Here is an 18,595-nt window from a genome sequence, read left to right as displayed (position 1 = left end):
GCTAGTATGACTGATTACCACTTTCCTAGGTACTGCTAGATGTAAAAGTATTTCCCTGCCGCCAGTACAAGGTATAGAATCCAGGTCAATTACAGCAGCGACCAAGCCACATGTCCAGATACCTTCATGACATGAGAAATACCTGCACAGTGCCTATAGCACCTGCGGTACAAGTGCCACCGTCAGCCAGGTACAGGCTCTCTTTTCGTTCTTTGAATCAAGTCGTAAATCGTGATATTTATCATCGTACCAATGGTATACTTGTAGTAGTATATATTATATTACAAGACCCACGCCGCGCACGAATTGGTCCAAGAAAAAAACCGAGTTTTATATCCAGCCATGCACACATGCGTTCCCCCAGAGCAGCCCCTCCATGCCAGTGTCGGGACAAGTTCAAGCTTAGAAACTAAAAATGCCACTCCTGCGCTTGCCAATAGGATAAACAACCAAAGCACTCAAATACAAACCGACACTAATCCCAATCGCCAGCTGGACCATACCGTAGCCGACATTGAAGATGGTGCCCGAGTAAACCGTAACGCCAGCGCCGTCCTGAGCATCCAAGAAGCCAGCGGTGCCATTATTGATGACACTAACACTGTTCCCACTGGACGTGGAATTACCGGTAATCTGGTTAGCGGACGTGACGCCCGCAACGAGGGATCCAGACGCAGCAAGACCCGAGGGGACCTGGACGAAGATGGCGGGCAGCATAGCGGCGGCCGCCAGACCGTGGAAAAAGCGACTGTACAGGTTCGCCATGGTTCCAATAACAAAGGCGCCAATGGCATTAGCGACCTGGATGTTGTTGGCGGAACGAGTCGAAATCCAGTATGTTGCCTGGTGGCCGCAGAAGGCAATGAGGGTCATGACGGGGACTTGGTGCCATTTGGCCTGGTTGATGACGGCAAGACACACGGCGAAAATAGGAACCCAGATAAACCGCGCATAAATCAGTTGGTAGCTGGTCGACGACGAGTTCCACCACCATGGCATCTCGCATGTCACATCGCTCTGGGCACCCGGGTAGATCAATCCCATGATGACGGTGCCGATGAGAATGCCAAAGCCCAGAAATAGCGAATAGATAATCGCATAGACCATCCTGACGCTCCCGGACACAAGGTTCTTGCTTTGGAGTTCCAGCGCCGCGCATAGAACTGTATATCCCGGTAGAATTAAGGCAATGCTGGATTGTGCGATGGCTGAGAAACAAAACACGGGACTGCCGTTGTGGTAGATCGATCCCAATCCGCGCGCGGCGAACGAGATGATGACGGTCGCGAGCACCTCGAAAACGTGCGAGAATTGCGTCGACCGCGTCACCACGACGAGTTGCAAAAACCCCAGAATGCAGCCGAGCACAAAACTCGGCGGGAAGTCGATGGGCCGCGCGGAGAACGCAAACGGGCCCACGGCGACCGCGGCCACGCCGTACGCCAGAATCACCCAGTGCAATTTGTTGCGCTGCGGTGCCGTCCGGATATGTTCGAGTTCGTGGGTCCCCTCCTCGGCCGTCAGTTTGCCGTGGATCACGCACTTGTATACCGAATACACGTCCTTGAATTTGCCCAAGTCGACGTTCTGAGACTCCCGTACCAACGTTACTTCCGTGCTCATCGTGAGTTTGTCGTTGATCGACACGATCATCGCCCCGGGGAGGTACAAAAAGTCGCCGTCGATGCTGAGCGCCCGCGCCGACGTCTTCATGTACTCTTCCAGTCGGTGAGATGGGGCCCCGACCGCCATGAGCGCCCGCGCCAGTTTCTTGAGGTATTTCCGGCATGCGATGATCTCCGCCACGTCGTGCACCACCCTTTCTTCTTCCGCCTTGAGCAGTCGTTCGTGCTTTTGCTGGTGGTGGAAGTGCTGCAACAACAAAAGTTAGCAGGAAAATCTGATGGGTTCGTAGCATGGCCGAAACTTACATTCGCAGGATGCTTGATCATGTCCACTGCCGTTGCAATCATACTGCTCGACGATTTCGGCCGTCGCAACGGTGGCCGTGGCGGCCGCGGCACGTAGTTCGACGTGTTCGGTGCCCCAACGGCGCCCGCCGCACCTGACGCTCCCGCCAGGAGCGCTGCCATCGACCCCGTGGACTGGCTGGCGGGTGACTTTTCGTACCACTTGGGCCGTTTGGACGGCGTCGCTCGGCCGGACGACGCCCCTGATGAGGCTTGCGTCTCTGAGGCAGTCCGCGAGTGGCTGTACGGGTGGTGCCCACCGACACCGCCATCTCGGTGTTGGTGCTTCCCGGGTTCGTCAAGATATCTTGGCTGATGGTCGAAGCCGTCGCGTTGCAGGTTGGCTAGCTTTGAGGAAAGAATCGCTCCGAACACGCCTGGTCGATACTCATCCGGTGGGGGCACGTATTCAAGGTCGTGCACGTGCTTATCTGCAGCCGGGGTCTGTGTCCCTGATCTGTCAAGACGGTCAGCATTTCCTTTTTCCAGTTTGAACGGAATGGGCAAGGCAAGGCAGCGGGTAACAAGGCTGAAAACCGCATCATCTTTGGGTCACGTGACCGGTTTCCCAGCCTTGTGGGCGGTGTCCGGGTGGCGTCCAGTGCGTTGTATATGGCAGACATTACTTGCCTTGGTGAATCCTGCCATTTGGTCGGCTGTTGGGCGCTTGTTAAGGTCCTGATCAACCTTCTGGCTTCCTCCAGATTTTCATTATTTCGTTTCAAGGGTTTGGGGTTCTCTTCATCACTTTCGTCATCGTCCGTGGTGTCGTCGTGCAGTGTGTATTGACGCCTATCCTTATCCAGCGGCTCCAGGGGGATATCGTCGATGTTAACCAGCCAGTCTCGCAGCGGTTTAGTTGGTGGTGACGAATTCGGGGAAGCGTATGCCTGCTGTTGTGACGGCGGGGGAACAAGAGGTGAGGACGCCGACGCAATCGAGCTTGGTCGCGATCCCTGTGTTCTGCCAGGAAAGGTGTTGCTGAGTCTGTTCGCTAACCGACTTGCACGGTCTTGAGCATGCGCAGCAGCAGCACTTGTCCTTCCCGTCCAGTCTGCAGGTGCTAGGAGATTGTCGGCCACATCTTCCGACGAGGGTATCCGGATCTGAGGAATGTCTCGCCTCCGGCCTGCTTCTTGTCCTGATGTCTCTTCACGCTCTTCCTCCTCTTCTTCTCCGGCTGCCACAGAAAACTTGACTTTGTGAGCGGGCCTCGTTCCACTTTTGCCGCCTCTTACACTCTGTGCTCTGCTTGGGTTGGCGCTGGATTCGTTACTGCTGCTCTGAGACCCCGGGACAGGCAGGGACGGCCCCTCGGTCATAATTTCATGTATGGCGATATATTAATATAGACCGACCAGGTCTCAATCTCAACACTCGAAGATCCGTCAATGGCGTCAAATGTGTCGTCGAAACAGGGTCATGAGCCGCCTTTGGCCATTATCTGCACAAAGCAACAAAGGAAGTCATGGAAAGCCGGTCGGGTTCGAAGTCGTGGACGCAAGTTGGACTATGATGCTTGCAGGGGACCAGACTGGTGGCAAGGACGCAGACGGTCCAGAGCCCGCTGGGTCAAACAGCTGGCTACGGGGTAATAGTGAAAAGTAGTAGGTCTCTACAGCGTAAGGCGAAAGAAGTGGGCTAGAGTCGTTGAGAAGGAGGCGGAAAGGTGGTTCCTGAGGAATGGGGATGAAATGAAGCCGGGTCGCGATGAGCTCACAGCAGCCGTTACGGAGTCATCCACGCGTCTGATCTGGGAGTTAGGTATGTCTCGAACACTGTGGAGGCGTAAGAAGCAGGAGACGTTATATTAGTGAGCACAGGGCCAACAATGAAGATGCTAAATGGAGGGATCAGACACGCGTAGCCCACCGACCGTTGAGCACAGCAGTGCACTGCATCATCACGCGCTGCATAAGAGTTGCCCACTCCAATATGCTGTTGACTGTGCTTTGATATCTGGGTTACATGTGCACAGTCGAGTCCGAACATAATGAAAAAGTGGAACCGCAGAGAAAATTCGATAGCGGTTGCGGTGGTGTCATTTTATTGTTCGCCGATCGGGATAGGAAACACCAAACACTGGCATGGTTTTGGATGTCTGCAGAACAAAAATCCAACGATGGAGGGTAAAGTTCGGTGTCTCAGACCCGAAAGATGGAAAATGTCAGCACATGCAGAATGCTATCTCTCCCCCTGCAGCCTTTCGCTGACGAGGCCACAGGTATGGTGGTTCTCAGTTTTTCTTTTCCGTTGGGAGAGGAAGAGCCACTGTAGGAATAAGATGTGGCGTAGCCACGTAGTTTGTGAGTAGTGAGAGACACTGCTTCTAGCGAAAAAAGTGGCACGTCCCAGGTCCGCCCCGAGCTTTGTTGGATGATTATTATTATCTTCTCTCCAAATCAGCGTGATAGAGGTCGCGGCGGGTGGGGGTTCAAGTTCGAGATGGTGGTGGCCACTCCATTTTTTCCGACCGGCGCCTGTCGGCCAAGGCTTAGCCTCGATTGGGCGGGAGCACGGTGCGCCATCAGTCCGATTCTTTGGATGACAGAACATAGGAGAACTGGTTCAACAAGATCTCGTTGGCTGACTGCTGCTCGAGACAAAGGATTGGAATGGCCGGCCGGCCAGCCACTCACATCATGATCACACCGAAGACAAAGGGGCGGGCTGCGCCATCACCACTTTGCGTCCGTTTCCGGCAGCTCCGGGGCCGGCGGGTCTGTTCCGGCCCACGCTGCAATGCGCTTGACACTTGACATCTGACGCTTGACGACTGCCATAAAGTGCCAGTGTTGCTGATGTTGTTATCGTTGACAGTCCTTCATCAGATAAAAAGCAGCATGTGGGCTGCCACTCTCGAAAGACATGTGCAGCAATAATGCACGTTGTACAGTCCACGGGCGTAGTATCGTGCAAGCCAGATCAACGAGCCGGATCATTGATATACTACCTACCAGAGCAGCCTTCCTCTCGTCGTTATTGTCTTTGATGATGCCACACTGGAAGAAGCATGCAGGGTTTTATTTTTACATTATTTATTTTGAGGTACCCAGATCTCAGCGTAATCCGGGTATGCCCATGTTTGGGGATTTGAAATGAAAGCAATCGATGCGCCAATCTTACTTCTGATAGAGGCTGCGAGTCCAACAAATGGCTGGCATTGAAAGCATGTTGTGTTGCTTTGTGCCGGAGCAGCGACCAGAGTATTGGCTTTTTGATACCCTCTCGAGATACTCCCAATGTGACTGCGGGTTGCTGCAGCATCAAATAGATATCGCTGGGAGCTTTCCATCTGATCCAGGCTTGCTGGCTGGGTTTGATATCTTGGTCCAACTTCTTACTACGTCCGAAGAATGATACTCGGGACACGGTCAGGGACACGCTCTAGGAAGCCGTATCCCGTCCTTTTGTTTTCTCTCTGTCGCGAGGTCAGTCTGGTGCTGCATTCGTACTGGCGTCATTTAACCCTGCTTAAGGCCAGTCGGTGGTCCTAAATGTCGGCCGGGTACCGTCTTGTCAGAGGAAGGACAGGCAAGTTGGCCAACCCAGAATAAACCTTTAGCCTTTGTTTCCTTCAAGAAGCAGTTGAAGTTTGTGGGTTGCGCACCAGTTGTCTGCGGTCCGAACCAATTTGACGACCGTCGCACTTGACCCTTTGGTGTAGTCGTACTTTTGTGTTGTTGAGTGTGTTAATGATGCGGAGGATGCCCTCTGAAAAGGATTCGGGTGGTAGTCATGCTGGCAGCGATTGATAACGGGATGGACGCATTTGCGTCGTGTTTGTGCCGTATAGCAGCCAAGTCGGCCATTAAGGCATACCAGACTGCTGAGACCAGCACCACAGATGTACCTCCAACATAACGATCTGTTCCCAATGTTTTCCTCTGTCACAACGAATTTTCTGTCATGGTCCTATTGTTTTCATCTCAGCCCTCGACTCCAGTCTTCCGGGCAAAGACATCCCGAGCCATCAAGGTGTTCAACACGGCACAGTTGAACGCTGCCTCGCCCGGCGGCACAACAACAAAGATATAGGTGTTCTCTGTGAACCTGGCCAAAAAGCAGTTGAACCGCTGCGTCTGGACTTTGAACAGCAAAAAGCCCGCACTTGCCGCCGTAGTTCTTGTATTTCTCGCAACCGTATGCTTGTATGTCTTGAAGATATTCGAGATGCGTTCATGCCGATCCGGATGAGGATTGTCCTCGCCATACTCGGTAACGACGTTGGTGACGGTTAGAAAGGTCGAGCGTTCGAAGAGCACTATCTCTTCAGCCGAAAGCTGCTGTGCAAACGCTTGGAGGAACCGCTCGATCACCACCAGGTTGGGGATCATCTTGTGGACGATGCCGGCCCACGCCTTGTACAATGTTTGATCCCAGATACTGCTTGCAAATGTCTCCAGACTTAGCCCCTCGGATCTTGCCGCAATCAGCTTACATCGCTCTTCGTAGATGCGCTCGCGGTGTTCCGTTTGTACCAAATCCATCTTGTGGATCAGACAGAAGACATGCGCGCTAGGACTGTATTCTTTCAAGGCCTTGATCACTTGACTGTATGTTTCCAGGTCCTGGTCGACCGACCGCGACTCGATATCGAACACATAGATGAGCACTTCGGCATCGGAAAAGACGTTTTCGCGCTGCGCATTGAGGTAGGAGTCCATGAAAGCATCCTGTCTACAAGCGACACCCACAAGAGGGTAGTTAGCATAATTGCATACACATGAACGCTTTGAAAGAGCATTGTGAGAGCAGTCCCCCGAGGTATTGCTTACCCTCCACAGTCCCAAAGGTTCAGCGTCAGGTTGCCCATGAACTTAGCATGGCTGTGTTCCACATCGATGGTGGCTCCCAATCGTCGAACGTCCTTGGCCACATAGTTACTGAAGATGATGGACCGCATCGACGACTTGCCCGAACCACTTTTGCCCATGAGGAGCACCTTCTTCTTACGCTTTCGTGTATCCATCTTCACTGCAAGCCTGTGCAGGCCGCGCTCTGTTATGTGTTGTCTTCACTGGCTACTGCACGCGGAGATAGTGGTGGGTGTTGAGGGGGGACGGCGAAGGTGGAAATGGCTGCCGAGGAGTATTGAGGCCTCAAAGCGCAGTTCTTCAAGCTACCAGTGACGACACCAATCACCTACTAGTAGGTAAACGTCTGTGAAGCGACGTGAAGTACAGTGTACAATATAAGCACTGTCAAGACATACCATCACATGTGCAAGACAACAGATACGAGATACCCCATAGATTCGTCCTAAGTGAGATACGGTACCGTTGAGTAGTAATGATGACAAAATACGGGTCTCGGTGCGTCTCCTCAACGCAACTTGGACGAGGCTGCAATCTAAGGGGCCTGATTGGGCGAGAAGAGAACCTGGGAATTATGTATCATTCATGCATACGACAGCAACTGAGCTTGTGGGGGCTGTCTCCGGTATTCGCAAACACCCCATGACATACTCGCCAGAGGCCGAAGATCCTCAAGCCCGTCGTAGATCTTAATAAGACAAGCACATGTGCCTGCTGGTGGCATATCAAAGGTTCAATTCTGCCGAAACTGCGGCGTTCTTTCGTCAAATGCGTAGCTTCGTAAGCGCTGTTCTGCTCCCATCCTGTTGTGGCCTGAGAGCCATGCCTGGGCCGGATCCATCTATCGCGCAGCCCTGTGGCAGCTCAAAAGACTGTCCCGTCCGAGATGATGCCAATAGGTGGCCCTCCGGTAATCGGCCGTGACATTTGTGCAATCTCACGTCCACCCTGGCCGAGAAGATTAGTCGAGATCCTAAAATCGTTTCAGAGCTTCTCACCTTCCAAGTGCCGGCTTCCAACATCTGGGCAAGAGTCAACTGCTGTGCACCCTGGAGTCCAAGACCTTTGTTCACGGCGGCAAGAAGCTCGTCCAAGAACCCAACCGTAACGGCGCGCCACTCGACGATAACATCATCGCCTGCTTCAAATGTGGGGACTACTTCGACGGCGTTACCATCGCCAACCATCTTGTGATAATTCTTCAAGCCTTGCTGTCGATCCTCTTCCTTCAGAGTCAGTAAACCAGTGTCGACCAACAGACCTCCATTGCGGTATTCAGGTAGGCCAGTCATCAATTCAGCCCCAGCAAAGTGTACGTTGAGCAATTTGGTCATCGGGACCATGAGGGAATAACACAGCCATTGCGTCAACTTGTGGAAAGGCACAATGTTCTCCCAAGGCTGGGCTGGAGGAGACTTGGGCATAGCTTGACACGGCCAGGCGTCTCCCAGTGGTACACCTTGAATGCTGGTTCGGGTGGCAGGCCAGATACTCGAGAGTCCGTCCATAAGTACACTCCAGAGAGTTGGCAATAAAATAACCGGAACGGAGGCGGCTTGGGTTGTGGGATGTGATATCAAGTAGTCTAGGACTATTTAGCTTTGTGAAAGAAGGGGAAGAAGCACACTTACCGATCATGTTGCCAGGCCTGCCATCGACCCCGAATATTTCGGCGTTCTTGAGCGCAGAGCCAAGTCTTATAAGCAGTCCAGCTCTACCCTCAAGCCCAGACATCGGATTGGCATCGGAAACTTGCAGCCCTCTTGCCAGCGTCTCTACCGTCACCTTACTCAGACCCGTAGCGTCCACTTGATGAGGTTGGGACGGATCGCTGCTGAAAGCGCCGGCTTTGAACATCTCCAGACTTGCCACGGCCAAACCTTCGCTTCGGGAATAGGTCTTGCCGGATTCTTTGGATTTGTAGGACCACTTGGTGCCAGCTCCGGCATCCAACAGGACAGAGACAAGAAACAAGTCGATCAGGCGCCGCGTTCTCTCTTGGTTATCGACAGAAGTCGGCCATGACTGAAGAAGCTGGGTCACTCTTGGTCTTCCGCCTACCTCAAAGTGTTGCCAACGACCATGAGGTGGGATGGAGGCATAGTCGCCGCCAAAGTCTCGCTGAGCATGATTAGTGGCTGCACGCGAGTACATCAGGGGCGGGCTTGCACAAGCTCACCTTGATAATAGCCATAACATAGTCGGCGGTGTCCTTGAACTTGGACAAGTCCACATCGAAATGATTCAGAGAATTCGATTTAGCCTCCTCCAAAACTAACCTCGTCCTCTCCCGGACGGCGTGAATGCTTCGCAGGTAGGCTGCTGGTTTGACAAGCGGGTCAGGAGGATCAGGAATGGCAATGTCAGGCAGGCAATTGGCCATGTTTGGAGAGAAGGACTTTCCGCTGACGAGCTTTGGCGACTTGTGCGAGTAATTGGAAAGGAACTCGACCGTGGCGGCAGGGCTCAACAGTGCCAGGTCGGGCTTCGATTCATCTGGCGAAGAGCGCGGTTCCTTTCTCTTGAAAATGCCCATCATGGCGGAGAAGGCCTACCGACCTATCAGTTGCTCTCGCGGCTTTTACCCGAGGGCAGTGCGTTGCAGGGAGCCGATAGGCGGACCGCGGCGTGGCATGCAAGGGGTAATCTAACTGGAGGCTAGGTCGGAGGTGTCACACTGCCTGCCATTTGTCGTTCTCGATGGGATCTGAGCTCGAGTCAGTGGGCGATGCAGTCGGCTTGTGAATATCTATGCCGTACTACTGTACAGAATAGACCGAGAGGATCTTGTCGTACAGCAGCAGGGATGATTGCTCCAGCACGAGCTGACCGGGTCAAGGGCCGAGAGTAGTACGCGAAGTTCTGCCAGGAGTCAAGTTGAGGTTGCTGAAGAAGACCGAAAAGTGCGAGAAAGTCAAAAAGCGAGTAATATGAGCAGCCTGTGGCGGTCGAGTGAAGTGAGACGCATTTGAGATTGCCGCAGGAGGCAGCTCGGCGGGCGTAAGAGTCGGAAGAGTTCGCCAATGCCTCAGGCGCCTGCGTTTTTCTCTATCGATTTACAGATTCATTGCAACCTCAGTCCTGCAGTGACTGGCAGTGTCCAAGCCTCGCCTACTTATCCGATCGACTGCTTCCATATTGCATATGCATCGCTCAGGGGGAATCAGCCGCTTAGACTGCCCAGGACATAAGACGCACCCCGTATATGCTTAAAGTGGGTTTGACCACAGCAGAGAAGCTTTCAAAACCGAGCCATGGAGACGGTACTGAAGTTCCAGGCTCGGGCCCTACGCCTAACAGCCTAACTAGCCCCGGGTCCTCTTACCAGACCGTGGATCGTATAGGCTAGGGACGCTTAGGAAGGCATTGTTAGGGGTTATCCGTCGTCTCTTATGGAGCCTAAAGCCCTAAGTACAACTCTGGCGTGTGCCTGGGACCGCATGGTGATTGCGCAAAGCTCGAGTCTGGATACGGGCTGCTCCGCTATGCTGCTTAGGATATTCACGAGTACCTAAATTCAGGCTGGGGCTAAGGATCCTAAGGACTCTTCCCAAGGCTTCCCACCCGGAGTGACCCATGATCTACCCCTGATCTGCCCCTGGCAGATGCCCGCTCTCCACCCACCTTCAACTTGAACTTAACTGACAGCCGCGGCACGATGCTCAGCCTGCACTCTTTCCCCCTCAAGCAATAACCAAACGTCATATTCACCATCTACTACTCCTATAACTGCAAGGAAATGCAGGCTTCAGCTGTCCTTCCTGGGGGCGGTGCTTTCGGTGTAGATGCGATGCTGCGACGCCATATCTAATAGCCTGAATTTTGCGGCCTCCTCGTTGCGTGCCATTCCGGAAGCTGATCCAACCCCCTTACGCGCAATGCGTCCGACCATATTCAGACGTTTGACCTTCGAGAGGGAAAAGTAAGAAATAAACCGAGGGCTGTTTCGTCAACAAAGGGCTGTTCTTCCAGACAATTCCTAATGGCCGGGTCACCTGGACTGTCAGGCCGCAATGCTCGCTTGAAGGACAAATAAGCTGCAGCATTGACTGTCAATCAAGCGTCGGGTTGGGAAGGCTAAGGTACTCCTGATGGGAGTGAACCATTCTATACAACATCCCTTCTTCGGACCCAAAAATCTGGCACGGCCGTAAGGGCCTGTCTGAGGCAGAAAAATCGATGCTACCTGATGCTCGTGTGTCGAGCTGGCGTCTCGTCAGCAGGTCTTGTCCAGCCCCTGGATACCTAATTCAAGATTGGGTCGTGTGAGAAACTGCGTGTCAATCGTGACCTCCGAGGTCAATCAGAATCCCAAACGTCAGGAGTTCCCGGTTGACCGGCCTTTAGGAGCTCCAGGATGCCAACAATGAAAGCAGAAAACACAGGCCCGGACCATCGACAGAATGAGGCAAGCCTCAGCGAAGCACCCAGAAGTCCTAAAGCCCAACGACAGCAACAACCTATTTTCCTTAACGGTGAGTGCGAGCTTGGTCATTGTCTGAACCCAGGCTTTGACCGCCGGACCAGGGGAGGAGGACGGTCTGTGCCGTAAGACCGCTCGTACGGAAACTGAATTAGATGCTATGCTCGAGCATGAACAGTAACCTGCGGACGCCAAATGGGCTCTGTTGTACCTAACCGAGGCGTGTGCCTCTCATGCTCCTGCCGATGAATTGTTCCCGGCTCTCATCGCCGGTAATAACAGGACTCCAGGGAATTCGCCGGATCATCGGCAAGAATCGAGTTCTTACGGACTCTTGTTGCTCCTCTAGCCTGAGTGTCGGATCGCAGTCCGCAGGAGGGTGGCATTGCTGGCACGGAGCAGGTGCCAATGATTTCTGACATTCTCGCACTGAAAGTGGTCGATAGTATGCAAGAGTTAGAAGAGGCTTGCCTGCGCTTATGTGTCCTTATCAGAACTTGCTTTAGTACTTAAAAGGGGTCTGTAGATTCAAGTTTAGCAGGCAAGGCTGGCTTGAAATGCATTAGCACTCGAATGTTAACGCCGGAGTTAAGCTGCTCGAACAGAGGCATGAGAGCTCACATATCGACCGTTTTTTGCCCCCTCAAGAGAGATGCACCTCCTTTTATTTCACGTGCATGTGGAACAAGGCTGCTAATGCTTGAAGAAGCAATCAGTTATTGTTCGACACTGCAGTGATTGCACTGGGGCAGGTATAGCATGCCTCGTGCGCTGTAAACACAGGCCACGTACAGTAGGATTCATCACTCAGGCTGTACTCCCACTGGCCAGGGGAGTTGGGCGCAAGTCACTCCATGCACCGACGTCAAACAATCATCATTTCTTCCGCCAACCATTTATTGCACCCTGGATTTCTTGCATAGGCGGACGGCGTTTTGTTATGATCCAACTCACGAAAAGCAGTCACTCCTTTTACATCTGATATCGCTGCCGTTTCCGTCATGGATGAACTAGCGGGGTTGAACTGGTCTTCAACCCCGGGCAATGCACAGAAACCCGCGACTTCGAACTATTCAGCGTTTTCTACTTTAAAACCCACCCCTCCAGCCTCCGGACGTGCCTCGCCGCTGAATCAGTCCTCTTCCAAACCCGGGTCGAAATCCGCGACTCCTTCAAACGACAGTTTCGCGAATTTGGTATCATTTGGAGGGAACTCGAACAAGAACCTCTCTCTGTTAGAGCAACAGAGGAGGTTGACGGAGGCGAAGTTACAGGAACAGCAGGCTAAGACACAGACGATAAAGGACCAGTTTGCTGGGGGTGATGATCAATTCTGGAACAATTTGGGTAGCGGCAGGGGCACGCCCGTAGCGGATGCTGCTCAGAATGCACGAGATTCTAGAAGTAACGGCGTGAATGATAGTGAAGACGATGATATCTTTGCAGCGTTCAACCAGCCTCCTACAGCCCCCGCGGGCTCAGCGAGGCCTTCAGGACAGGCAGAAACTTTGGAAGAAGATGACGACCCATTTGGCCTTTCGAGTTCTGCTCCCCGGAGGGGTGAGACAGTGGCCACCACAACCACGGTTGACAACGACGACGACGTGCTTGGGCTGTTAGGACAGCCGGCACCTGCCAGACCGAAGGAGGACTCCGCCGTGCCCAGTGCCGGAACAACCGCAGGAGAAGTCCATCCACAAGATAAAGCGTTAGCGGAGCTTGTTGACATGGGGTTCCCCCCAGACAAGGCTCGAGCTGCTCTTGAACAAACAGGATCTGGTACCGATGTCCAGGCTGCCGTGGGATACCTCTTGAACCATGCACACTCAGAGGCTCGGCAGAAATCACGAAATAGGGGTGCGGTTCAGTCAGGGGCAGACTCAGATGGCTACCGCCGGGATGATGGTCCGGGACCACAATCATCCATACGGCCAGATCAGCCTCATCAGCCTCCCAGCGGCCGGCATGATTTATCTCGCGGCCCAGAAAAGGACTTCGAGCAGATGGCTGCTGACTTTGGAACCAACTTCCTCAAAACAGCTGGTGCATTCTGGAAACAAAGCACAAAGAAAATGCAACAGGTTGTGCAAGAGCTGAATGCTGACGTTGATTCAAATGGTCAACCCCGTTGGATGAGAGAAGCCGAGCGTCCAGCCGAGCGTGCTCTTCGACCTTCGCAAAGAGGAGATGAACCAGCCGCCGGTCGGCAACGTCGGCCTCCGAACGAGGCTCAAATCCCGGCCAGTGTTACGGACGAAGCATTGATGCTCGAGTCCAGCCGGCCAACTCCTCCACCGCGTCCAACAGCAGCATCACAACCACAACGGCGGGTAAATTCTCCTGTTAATATGTCCCGTGGCCACTCTCCCAGCATAAATCCGGCTCCACGGGAGCCGCCCGTCAAGAAACAGCCTGCCTTTATGCGGCAACAGGACCAAGCTCCGGCAGCGGCAAGCTCAAGGTCCTCTTTGAGCAGGATGGCGGCAGAAGAACAGGCTGCGCAGGCCTATGTCAGCTCCGCCCGACGACGGAAGCCTCCTCTAGAGCCTCAAGTGCCTGTTACATCTTCCGAAGCAGATCTTCTCAACGGTTCAACTACTGCAAACCCCGACAGGCAGAGACAGCAGGCAGCCGCTTCAAGTAACGTCCACGCACGTCCTCACCCACAGCCTGCGAGAGGCGTAGAGACAACAGTGCGTCCGCCACCTCCACCCCGGAAGATTCCCCCAGTGTCCGAGCTCAGTCTAAAGGCCTCACATTCCCACCGTGTAAAAGGCAACGAGCATTTCAAACGCGGCGACTACTCATCCGCACATCAATCCTACGCGACATCTATATCCCACCTCCCGGACACGCATCCACTTGTCATTGTTCTCCTGACCAACCGTGCCCTGACGGCCCTTAGAATTGGAGAGCCAAAGGCAGCCATTGAAAACGCTGACAGGGCGATTGCCGTTATCGGGCCTTCGAAAGGCGAGTCAGAAATGATCGACTTTGGCACCGGCGACTCTCCCAAACCAATGCGGGAATACTACGGCAAAGCCCTCATGCGCAAAGCCGAAGCGCTCGAGCAGATGGAGAAGTGGGCTGAGGCGGCGGTTGTATGGCGCGAGGCTGTCGAAGGAGGCCACGGTGGAGCTACCAGCATCCAAGGCCGCATTCGCGCCGAAAAGGCCGCAAATCCAGAGGCAGCCGCAGCAGCAGCCTCAAAAGCGAAACCAGTCAGATCTGCGGTGGAAGCTGGCACAGCTACGAATGCCAGGAAACCCGCCCAAACAACAGGCCGCAGAGGCCCAGTGCCAATAACGACCGCGACCACTACGACGCCAGCAGCAGCCGTTGCACGACTTCGCGCCGCCAACATTGCCGCCGAGAAGGCGGATGACGAGAAATTCCGCCTCGCTGAGCTCGTGGACGCCCGTGTGCAGGCCTGGAAGGGCGGCAAAGCCGACAACTTGCGCGCCCTGCTGGGCAGCCTCGAAAACGTGTTATGGGAGGGTTCGGGCTGGAAGAAGATCAGCATGGCCGACCTTGTCCTCCCGGCAAAAGTCAAGGTGCAATACATGAAGGGCATCGCCAAGGTCCATCCTGACAAGGTACGTTAAATCATTCCCCGGTCTATTCTATTTTTCTTCTCTACATCGAGTGCTTTACTGATCCCTATGGTTCAATCAGATTCCGATCGATGCAACAACCGAGCAGCGAATGATTGCCGGAGCAGTCTTCAGCACGTTAAACGAGGCGTGGGATAAGTTCAAGGCGGAGAATGGGCTTTAGTAGTCGTGCTCCAGACCAGATCCTAGAATGGAGTCATACTGCTTTCGTTCGTAGCTGTGACGCTCGCACCCTCCGTATGCTCAGAATATGAAATAGCAGCGGCACACGGGTCCATCGATTGTCGAGCTCAATGTGGATTTCCCGCTTCCCAATGCCAGACTGCCGCCGCCGGCCGCTCGTAGCAGTATTTGCCGGTCTAGGAATAAGGTTGCCAATGTTAATCTATATCCATAACGGCCTGCAAATGCTGCTGGTGCTGACTGTGGTATGTGGCAATTAACATGGCCCATGTATGCACACTGGTCGCGACAGCCTTCTTTGAACACCGCCAGTATATTCTGCTAGACACCCGCGGGTATTCAACGACGAGTGTCGCCCATTGTGCATGCAGAACCACTGTCGCCCATTGAGACAAAACAAATGTTAGATGCTCGGCGTCTGGAACACTTCGGTTCCGAATAATGACTTCCTCGGAAAGACCAATGTTGCCAACTCTGATATACAAATTCGAGGTGTTTTCGTACAATCGGGTTCTTATCGCTTGGCTGCACCCATTTTCGCACCTTTATTGGACTTTTTGCCCTTGGATTTTCTGGTCGCTCTGGCTGCTTTGGCTTCCAGACCCATCTTTACCCTGGCGGCACGTCTCCTCCAGGCCAACCAACGGTCTCGTCGATCATAGGGCCGCACTTTCACACCTTTTCTCTCGGCAGCCCGGCCAATCGATACGTTTGCTTCACGGTATGTCCCATCCCGCATGATGGTTGGGGGAGGAGGCGCAGGCGCAGCTCCCGTCTTGAATGAGACGAAGCTGTTGGAGCTGAGGTGCGATTCGAGGAAATCTTTGCCCGATGGTGTCTCCTTGATCGGTGTGGCATACATGCCTAGACGTCTCCGGGATGGTGCATTCGGCGGCGTTGGGAGCTGTGAGCCTGGGCCTTCTTTGGCCAATGCCACTCCGATATATCGTCGCTTAGGATGTTTCAAAGGATCACGGTAATACCGAACGTAGCCATGTTCTGTCGCGTAGATGGTATGGTCCTTGCCGATGCCGACATTCTCGCCGGGATGCCATTTCGTGCCTAATCAAGTCCGCCACGAGTCAGTTATGCCAAACGACACAGCCCGTCAAGATCCCCCGTACCTCTTTGCTTGAAAATAATGTTTCCCGGTACTACATATTCCGAGTTGGTCTTCTTAGCGCCTAACCGTCGACCAGCCGAGTCGGTAGGGCCGTTGGCACGACCCTGAGCTGCGTGGGAAGCATATCGGATAAAGGTGGTGGAAGATGGCGGGTGAGGGTGCGCATGCTTCGGGCAAAGAGTCAGCGAGTGTAGCAGCGAAGTCAACGATGCGTCCAAAGGCGCAAGCGGCCTATGCAACCTTGGCTGCAGCATGTTGGCTATGGCGATTGAATGCTGACTGGATTACAGCTGGGAGGACGTGGTCAATTGACAATTCAAGGTGTCTGCGGTGCCCGTGTCGAAGTTCGACACAAATCCAAACGCCGCTAACCGCTTTAGGCCACCAGTACTTCATCCCTGCCGAGAACTTGACGGCAAGAGACAGAAAACACTTTGGCTCGAACTCGTCTGGAACTCGCTCACCGCTCTACGTTCTCTTTGCTTCACCATTGTCCAAGCGCCTGTAAATCTACGATGCATTTGATACCGAGCCTCATTCTCCTTTTCGTGGGCCTAGCCACTGCCCAGTTCCAGTTCTTCGAGCAATTCTTCCAGGGAGGCCAGCAAGGTCAGCAGGCTTCTCAAGACAAGCAGAATGTCCCCAGCGATTCCAGCTGGTATCGCCAGAATTGGGAAGGAGGTATGTTTGAGAAACTTTGTTCTCCCGATCCCAACCCTTGAGCCGCTGAAGCGTCACCAGCGGAGAGCTGCTCAAGCTGTCGTCGATAATCTTGCTCTCCCGAATTGGTTCGGGAATCCCGAATCAGTTCGGGAGGAAGGAGGGATCTCGTTGGAAAATGCTGACGTCGATGCAGCGACATGCTCGAACTATCTTTGTCCCGATACTCTGGCTTGCGTTCATTTTCCACATCATTGCCCTTGCCCTCATCCAGACGTGGAGGACAAGGTTGAGCTAGGTGAAGGTATTGCTGTCTGCGCCAGCAAGGGCGGCTACAAAGTCGGCGAGACAATCCGTAAAATCGAATTGGCGAGAAAAGCGCTCATCTAACGGCCACGTTGAGTTTGGCCCACGAGGACTCGGGGAAAGACGATCCCGGTCGGAGTTCAGTTTCCAATCATTGTGTCTACATATCTGTTTTGGTGATCAACCATGTGGGAGCAGCTGGCTCCTCTATCACAGACAGTCGAGCGTATTCGGCTCTAGTTCGCCGAAGACAGCAGTGCAGAAACAAAGCTGGCATGCTGACTCACAACACAAACGGGGCCGGTTTTATCTCGGATTGCCCTTTGTGATATGAATGGTATCACTTTTGAACCACCCGCCGGCAGAGACTTGTTTTTTTGGTGCCGCCCGGATGAATGGAATCCAGGTCAAGGGGTTGCGTCTTGCTCATGTTGGCTAAGGACATGTGACGTGCCGAAACTCTATTCAATCCCTGAGCCAACAATCTGTATGGACGGAAAGCGCGAGCAACTCTGCGATCGAGGACTGGCGATGCCAGGGGCCCCTGCGGTGTTTCTTGAGATAAACGGCGCCCACCAACATGGCAACACGGAGCGCGCTCCTCTCAGTCTTCCAGAGCAGTCTTGAACAGCATCTCCGCCGAGTAGAGTTTCGTGCCAATGTCTCTGGTCATACTATAATCCCTGTGTCGGATACCCTTCCGGAGCAGGTAGATCTTGGAGGTGCGCAGAAGGAACTTAAACCACTCTCTGGCGACCTCGCGATCAAATCAAAGCATTCGGCCGCGGCTTACCTAGCTGCTAGTACGGGGAGTTCGGCAAGCCGTTCAATGGTTCAATGCCCTACGGTGACACGGTTCAAGTTGTGGGTACTGGCAAGCGAGGCTGGTTGCACCCGTGGCACCCTTCATCCAATTCAAGATCAACGAAGCAGGATCGACTCCGGGACTCCGTCTCTTGCACTCGCGACTTCCGGAACTATCATCAAGTTGATGTTTTGCGCTCCCTTGAAGTGATGGCAGGGCTGAAGGGTGGCATAAGCACCCACTGAATGCTCACAGTAAAGATCGCCAGGTCGAACTTGCATCTAGGCCCCATCTAGGCCCCATCTACGACAGGGTTCTGGGTCAACCAATCGTCTTCTAGCGAGTTGCCCGATGTACCGTCTGAGATTGTCTGCTAATGCGTCGCTGACACATTTATCCGGTTCTAACCAAGGTCTTTTCGGCACCCAGGCCCTCGTGTCGGGAATAATCACACAGAAGTGCAGTATCTGACCAAACCCGGGACGGACGAGTTCGAAAATTAAGTGGGAATTCAACTTCGATGCTTTGTTTCATGAGCGCCAAAACCGTTTCCTTACAACAGATGGCAGTCTGTATCGCAGAGAGCTACCCGATGGGATTGAATGACAGAGCAGTCTAGTCTTTTGCAACCCATCCACAAGCGGCCAGGTGCCATGTCCTAGGGCACTCAGCCTTGAATAGCACCACCGAGCCC

At 53.6% G+C, this 18,595-nt stretch overlaps 6 protein-coding genes across 6 annotated transcripts; 2 read left to right on the top strand and 4 right to left on the bottom strand.

The window, feature by feature from the left end:
• Positions 1-402: 402 nt before the first annotated feature.
• Positions 403-3,292, bottom strand: HMPREF1120_03288 (uncharacterized protein; the record flags this gene model as incomplete). Its single annotated transcript, XM_009157349.1, has 3 exons — positions 403-1,872; positions 1,932-2,427; positions 2,601-3,292. 3 exons carry the CDS (start codon positions 3,290-3,292, stop codon positions 403-405), a joined length of 2,658 nt encoding a protein of 885 aa, XP_009155597.1.
• A 2,607-nt stretch (positions 3,293-5,899) lies between these two features.
• HMPREF1120_03287 (uncharacterized protein) lies at positions 5,900-6,942 on the bottom strand (the record flags this gene model as incomplete). Its single annotated transcript, XM_009157348.1, has 2 exons — positions 5,900-6,650; positions 6,749-6,942. 2 exons carry the CDS (start codon positions 6,940-6,942, stop codon positions 5,900-5,902), a joined length of 945 nt encoding a protein of 314 aa, XP_009155596.1.
• Positions 6,943-7,651: 709 nt separating this feature from the next.
• HMPREF1120_03286 (uncharacterized protein) lies at positions 7,652-9,323 on the bottom strand (the record flags this gene model as incomplete). The annotated part of the gene is made up of 4 exons (XM_009157347.1): positions 7,652-7,735; positions 7,786-8,372; positions 8,419-8,908; positions 8,967-9,323. The coding sequence occupies 4 exons, from the start codon at positions 9,321-9,323 to the stop codon at positions 7,652-7,654; spliced, it is 1,518 nt and encodes a 505-aa protein (XP_009155595.1).
• An 866-nt stretch (positions 9,324-10,189) lies between these two features.
• HMPREF1120_03285 (non-specific serine/threonine protein kinase) lies at positions 10,190-15,475 on the top strand. Its single transcript, XM_009157346.1, has 2 exons — positions 10,190-14,806; positions 14,886-15,475. Exons 1-2 carry the CDS (start codon positions 12,212-12,214, stop codon positions 14,985-14,987), a joined length of 2,697 nt encoding a protein of 898 aa, XP_009155594.1. The 5' UTR covers positions 10,190-12,211; the 3' UTR covers positions 14,988-15,475.
• Positions 12,364-17,457, bottom strand: HMPREF1120_03283 (50S ribosomal protein L27). Its single transcript, XM_009157344.1, has 2 exons — positions 16,132-17,457; positions 12,364-16,069 (listed from the first exon to the last, which is right to left on the bottom strand). Exons 1-2 carry the CDS (start codon positions 16,382-16,384, stop codon positions 15,522-15,524), a joined length of 801 nt encoding a protein of 266 aa, XP_009155592.1. The 5' UTR covers positions 16,385-17,457; the 3' UTR covers positions 12,364-15,521.
• On the top strand, positions 16,646-17,180 carry HMPREF1120_03284 (uncharacterized protein; the record flags this gene model as incomplete). The annotated part of the gene is made up of 2 exons (XM_009157345.1): positions 16,646-16,811; positions 16,987-17,180. 2 exons carry the CDS (start codon positions 16,646-16,648, stop codon positions 17,178-17,180), a joined length of 360 nt encoding a protein of 119 aa, XP_009155593.1.
• Positions 17,458-18,595: the final 1,138 nt, after the last annotated feature.

The sequence above is a fragment of the Exophiala dermatitidis genome, assembly GCF_000230625.1.
Source record: "Exophiala dermatitidis NIH/UT8656 unplaced genomic scaffold supercont1.3, whole genome shotgun sequence".
Lineage (NCBI taxonomy): Eukaryota > Fungi > Ascomycota > Eurotiomycetes > Chaetothyriales > Herpotrichiellaceae > Exophiala > Exophiala dermatitidis.
The sequence above is the reverse complement of the archived record's forward strand: the minus strand, read 5'-3'. Positions and strand labels throughout refer to the sequence as shown.